Source organism: Malus domestica, chromosome 11 (assembly GCF_042453785.1).
Source record: "Malus domestica chromosome 11, GDT2T_hap1".
NCBI classification, from domain to species: domain Eukaryota; kingdom Viridiplantae; phylum Streptophyta; class Magnoliopsida; order Rosales; family Rosaceae; genus Malus; species Malus domestica.
In genome coordinates, this window is record NC_091671.1 from 40,341,593 (window position 1) to 40,348,065 (window position 6,473).

Consider the following 6,473-nt stretch of genomic DNA (forward strand, 5'->3'; position numbering starts at 1 on the left):
CTACTGGATGAGTGCAGGCTAGGATGACTAAATTTTCTCAAGTACAAAGACTTGTCATGGAATTTTTCTTCTATGGCACGTGCTACTGTTAGATCTTTGCATATAGAGATCTAATATTTCTTTGTAACAATTAAATCTTGCATAGAATTCGAACTGCTACGTAGTAAGTTGGACACTTCGTAGCAGAACTAGAAAATTCAAAATTTGCCTAACTGCTTGATTCATGGGTGTTGGTCGCAAACTCATATAACATCAAGTCCCAGATCAAACGCGCATTTGTTTGCACACAGTATTACAATTCAGTTGACCTCACAAATTAAAATACAAATATCCACAAAAAGTAATTCACCTCGCTTTCCCTCTCGCCTCCTATATATATATGGATCAAGCCCATCACCTATCATCAACTCCACTAAGTAGTATGCAAAACTAATTCAAATTCCAATCCAAATGGCTTATAATTCTAAGCTCATCTCATCCCTCCATATTTTAGCTTCATTTTTCATCCTTCTTGTTCCACTTTTTGCCTCTCGATCTTTAGCTGCAGATAACTCTTCAACCCCAGTCTCCACCGGAACCATTTGCAAATCCACCCCCGACCCTTCCTTTTGCAAATCCGTCCTCCCCAGCAACAACACCGCCGAAAATGTCTACTACTATGGCCGGTTCTCGGTCCGAAAGTCCTTGTCTCAGTCGCGAAAGTTCTTAAATTTAGTCGACAAGTATCTCAAACGGAGTTCCACTTTGTCTCTTACCGCCGTCCGAGCCCTCGAGGACTGCCTGCTGCTTGCCGGCCTCAACATGGACTTTTTGCTGAACAGTTTTGAAACCGTCAATAACACTAGCAATACCCTTCCCGCACTCAAAGCCGACGACGTCCAAACACTCCTCAGCGCCATTCTCACCAACCAGCAAACATGTTTCGACGGCATTCAGTCCGCCGCATCGGCGTGGAGCCTGAAAAACGGCCTCTCCATCCCGCTAAAAAACGACACGAAATTCTACAGCGTTTCGCTAGCACTTTTTACCAAAGGGTGGGTTCCCAAGAAGAAGAAACAAGCCGCGTGGCGCCCCACTAGGATGCAGCGCGGCTTCAAGAACGGACGCTTGCCGCTGAAGATGTCGAGCAAAACGCGCGCCGTTTACGAGAGCGTGAGCAAGCGGAAAATGCTGCAAACGGAGGCGGCGGACGATCAGGTGTTGGTGAGTGATATCGTGACGGTGAGTCAGGATGGAACGGGAAACTACTCCACCATCAATGACGCCATTGCCGCGGCTCCAAACAACTCTGCACCAACTGATGGGTACTTCTTGATCTATGTCACCGCCGGTGTTTATGAAGAGTACGTCTCAGTAGCTAAAAATAAGAGGTACTTGATGATGGTTGGAGACGGCATTAACCAAACGATTATCACCGGCAACCGCAGCGTCGTAGATGGATGGACAACTTTCAACTCTGCAACATTGGGTAACCTATATTTTTAAACAAGAAATGAAAAATGCAAGCTGCTTTGTTATATTTTCAAACTGTGAATTAGGATCGTAATCAAGTTTAATATTTGACCATACATAACGGTCAAATTTTATTATGTGCATATTTTATAAAATCAACATAATGCTGAATTAGTATCTTACAAATAATTGAATATGATAAATATTGCAGCTGTGGTTGCACCTGGATTTGTAGCGGTGAACATAACGTTCCGCAACACCGCGGGAGCAATCAAGCACCAAGCAGTCGCAGTCCGAAATGGGGCGGATCTGTCCACATTCTATAGTTGTAGCTTTGAAGCCTACCAAGACACATTATACACACACTCTCTTCGGCAGTTCTACAGAGAATGTGACATCTACGGCACCGTTGACTTCATATTTGGAAATGCTGCTGTTGTGTTCCAAAACTGCAACATATATCCCCGCCTTCCAATGAGCGGCCAGTTCAACGCCATCACGGCTCAGGGTAGAACCGACCCGAACCAAAACACGGGCACTTCAATTCACAATTGCACCATTCGTGCCGCTGATGATTTAGCCTCCAGCAACAGCAGTACACAGACGTATTTGGGCAGGCCATGGAAGGAATATTCTAGGACAGTTTACATGCAGTCTTACATTGATAGCGTGGTGGATCCTGTTGGTTGGCAAGAGTGGAACGGAGATTTTGCACTGACCACGTTGTATTACGCTGAGTACAACAACACCGGACCCGGATCCAACACTACGAACAGAGTTACGTGGTCCGGTTACCATGTGATTAATTCTACCGACGCCGCTAATTTCACGGTGACTAATTTCTTGCTGGGAGATGACTGGTTGCCCCAAACCGGAGTGCCTTACACCAGCGGATTAATTTGAGATTTTTCTTGGACTGCAACCCATTTTTTCTTCTCTTTTACAATTCTTTTCTCCTTGCCATTTTTTAAAGTAAAGTAATAAACATGTAATGCCCAATTAGGAATTCTCAATTTACAACTTAGGTTTTAAAATTGTAATTGGTTTTATTTTTTGTTTTGTTAACTGATTGACTTTATAACAATCGTGTTTGAAGAAACTTTCGTGATGCATCTTAATTGATCAATTTGTCACATATGAAGCATATACATCTAAAGATTAGATTAACTTTACTTTGGTCGTTGCTAGTAAAGTTTTTTAAGTGTGATTGTCCTTATAACATTCTGAAAATGCTAAGAAAATGCAAGAGTTTATAGCGTCAATTTTTTATAACGCTATGGTATAATGTCTTGACATATCAATCATGTCATCCACTCATTTTATAATCAAGGGCAAAGATAGGATTTCTTCAACCAGTGGGCTACCCAAAAATATAACCATAATATGATTTGATCAATTTTTTTTGTCTTCATAAAGTTACATTATAATCAACCTGAAATAAAAAAAAATTACGTAATAAACCAAACAATTCTACAGCTTTCCATTAATTAACTTCAACTTAAATAAAAATAAAAGTAAAAGTAAAAAAATTGGATTATTGACTCCTGATATACGATCAAAATTGGAATTTTGATCATTGAACTAAAAATTCATAAACATTATTGCTTACTAAAAGAAAGATATGTTCTTTGCTTGAACATATAGAGGAAACAACCTTCTACCTGACCTATGTACCAGTAGTGGAATGGCTTGCTACTTTCAATCAGAAAAGGAAAATTGAGCAAGGCAAGGGAGAAATAAGTTGACCCCTCTTCTCTGGTAACCCGCCACCACATATGTAGAAAAAGAGGAAGCAGGAAGGAGGAACAACCATTTGACTTTGGCACATGGGGGTGGAAAACTCCTTATTTGGACGAAAGTTTCAACGATGTTGTTCAAATTAACTGTTGCTCTAGCGTGATGAGTTTAAAAGAGTACTGTTCACATATTTTAATTTAGATACCAAAACTCTACTTGAATCAAAATCTAAAAACCAATACTCTAAATTTTATTCAAAAGATAATTATAAAAATGCAATAAAATACAACAAATTGATAATAGTGGAACTCGGTGGGTTGTAGTTGGTGACAATAGACTGCAGTAGCCTAACTGATATGCTATTAACTTAATATAGTAGGAATTCGACCAAAACGAACCTAGCCTACAACCCATCTTAGTCGTGAGTGTAACTCCGTCGGTGCTTAATTATAATACATGAATTAGTAATGACATATGATAGTATGACCGTTATACACAAAAATTTCTCTCTCCGATCGAGAAAGATAACTAGATCTAAGTTGGCTTCGATATTTGACTAGCTGCAGGAATTGCAAGGTGTATAGCATGTGATACGTCAACCATGATTCCCTTGCCCTTGTTGGTTGTTAGTATCAAACAGTTTTCCATAACTAAAGCATACATCCCAAGCCATCCACGCAATTGAATTTAGTGTTTTTTATGGACATGAAGGAGTTGTCTGTTTCTTGTTGGGCAAAAGATTACAGGTTAAGATGCCCAAGTTCTTAGACAGTCCTAAGGTTTGGTCGAGAAAGCGATTTATAGCTCCAATTATTTGACTCAAATTTTGGTCAAAATTTTAAACGAAAAAATTAATTTAAGTCGGCTCATTTGACATACTGACCTTTAGTTCAAAAATCTCCGACGTTATTTATTTATATACAGTCTTCTAAGGCATGAATAAAAAAAAAGAGAAATGCTAAAGAGATATTCTTAAAAATGGAATTATTTATGTATTCTCTGTTACTTCATATTTTTTACATAATATTTTGTAAAGCTATTACTAAAATTAACGTTAAATTGTAATGTGATTGAGAGTTCCACTGTTGAAAAAGTCTCCTTTAGAGCATCTATAAAGAAGAGTCAAATTCAAAACATTAAATTTCAATTTGATAGCTGACTTGGCAATTTGACACATATTGTCAATAAATTCCATTCACCCAATATGTCAGAATTTATTGCTTCTGTTTTTTTTAAACAAAAATAATAAAAGTTGGGTTGTTTTTTGTTTAAAAATAATAAAATAATACTTAACTATTCTAGCATTTAAGGTAAGATAAGTGAAATGTCTTTGGACATAGCAAAAACCATATTTGAAGGCAACATAAATTTTCACATCTCGTTGTTTTGACATCTTTTTGTCCATTTTAGCTTTGACATTTCAGTTGAAGTAAATGATATATCATTTGTTACTGTTATATGTTTACGTGACATTTCTGACATCTCCTTTGGAGATGATCTTAGCATTTCTCATCAAAGAATGTGGGCTGTCGGATTCTTTTAATTTTTCATCAAAGAATGTCGGCACAAAAATTAACGTTAAATTGTGAGGTGACAGAAAATCTATAGAGCATTTGGAAGAGTCTCTTAGCATTTCTCTTGTTACATCAGCAACAAAATTGATTGCGTCCTTGTACTCTATTTTGTTTCTGGTCTTTATCTTTGCTATGACGCATCTGCAATGAATGTAATTGCCACTCATAGAAGACAACTACGTAGGAGTTACCAAAAGCAATCCTTTTGAACCGCGTTCCTTCACGTGCATGCGTTCCGTTATACCTTGGAACTCTCATGCATCTTATTAATCTCTACTTAAACACAAAACCAACAACACGTAATTAACTAGGTTTGCTCTTCTAATTATTTCTGACAGATGCATTAATTGAAGAGTGGAGACTCTCTTAGAATTAGAACTGTTCATGGATTCTCGATCATCTCATGTTTTTTATAAAATATTTTGTAATGTTGACACGAAAATTGACCTTATACTATGAGGTGACTGAGAGTCCATGAAAAGTTTAACTTTACGAGTCCCCTTAGCATTTCTCTTAATTGAAATACTCGTAATCATACGTGTTCTATAACTATATGATCAATATAATCACGTCAACTTGATGATGTAGCTATACCATATTGTAACGGCAGATATTGCTTTGGGTTTGGCATTTGGCAAAAACTATTAGAGAGTAAAACATCGCTACGCTTTTGCACATGATTATTTAATGGGGTTTTTTAACTTTGATTAAAATTTAAAAAAAAACATGGTGTTAGATTAGATATTAATTTTAGTCCCTAATGTGCCCTTAATTCAAAATAATTAATGTGCATTTTATTTAATGTCTCCAATTAAATATTTAAATTTATTAATACACAAATTTTAATTTATTTTTTGACCAAAAAAGAGTTTTTTAATTTATTAATTTTATTTAACATTCTTCAAACTTGAAAGACTCAATTAATGTACCTAAATGTTAGTACCGAAATATATTATATTGAACTAATATATTTAAATGTTAGTACCGAAATGTATGTACCTTAATATATGCACCAAAATGTATTAATATTAAATTAATGTACCTAAATGTATGTACCGAAATGTATGCACTGAAATGTTAGTACCGAAAATGTATTATATTGAATTAATGTACCTAAATGTTTGTATTGAAATGTATGTATCGAAATGTGTGTGCCTAAATGTATGTACCGAAATGTATTATAATGAATTTAATATACCTAAATGAAGAAGATAAAGTACATCAAAATATATTGTATAACAAAAATTAGTTTATCTAAATGTTCACAACAAAATATATTACGATGAATGAAATGAAAATAAAAATTATAATGAAATAAAATTAATACATTAAAATTAGAAAGAAAAAGATAAGTAATTAAAAAATCAAAATATAATTAATAAATGAGGTTAGTAATGTATCAAGGGACTAAAATTAGATTTTGATCTTACTCATGGTTTTAATCAAAAAGTCATCATTGCCAAGGATTAAAATGAAGTTTTCTATTATTTAATCCAATAGCAATTAATTAGGTGTTGAGTTCAAATCTCACAAATAACTGTTCATAAAATCGCTTGCGTGGTGTATAAAACCAACAATTGTTATCGAAAAGTAGTTAGTGAATCGCAAGGTTGGCACATTTTAGTAAATTATCATTTATTAATTACATAAAAATTTGATCCTATTTAACTAGCTACTAATTAAATCCATACAATGGAAGATTCAAGAAAA

The 6,473-nt window shown here is 35.2% G+C and overlaps 1 protein-coding gene across 1 annotated transcript; it reads left to right on the plus strand.

Moving 5' to 3' along the window:
* Positions 1-236: 236 nt before the first annotated feature.
* On the plus strand, positions 237-2,551 carry LOC103449172 (probable pectinesterase/pectinesterase inhibitor 7). The gene is made up of 2 exons (XM_008388461.4): positions 237-1,468; positions 1,664-2,551. Exons 1-2 carry the CDS (start codon positions 451-453, stop codon positions 2,353-2,355), a joined length of 1,710 nt encoding a protein of 569 aa, XP_008386683.3. The 5' UTR covers positions 237-450; the 3' UTR covers positions 2,356-2,551.
* The last annotated feature ends 3,922 nt before the right edge of the window (positions 2,552-6,473 follow it).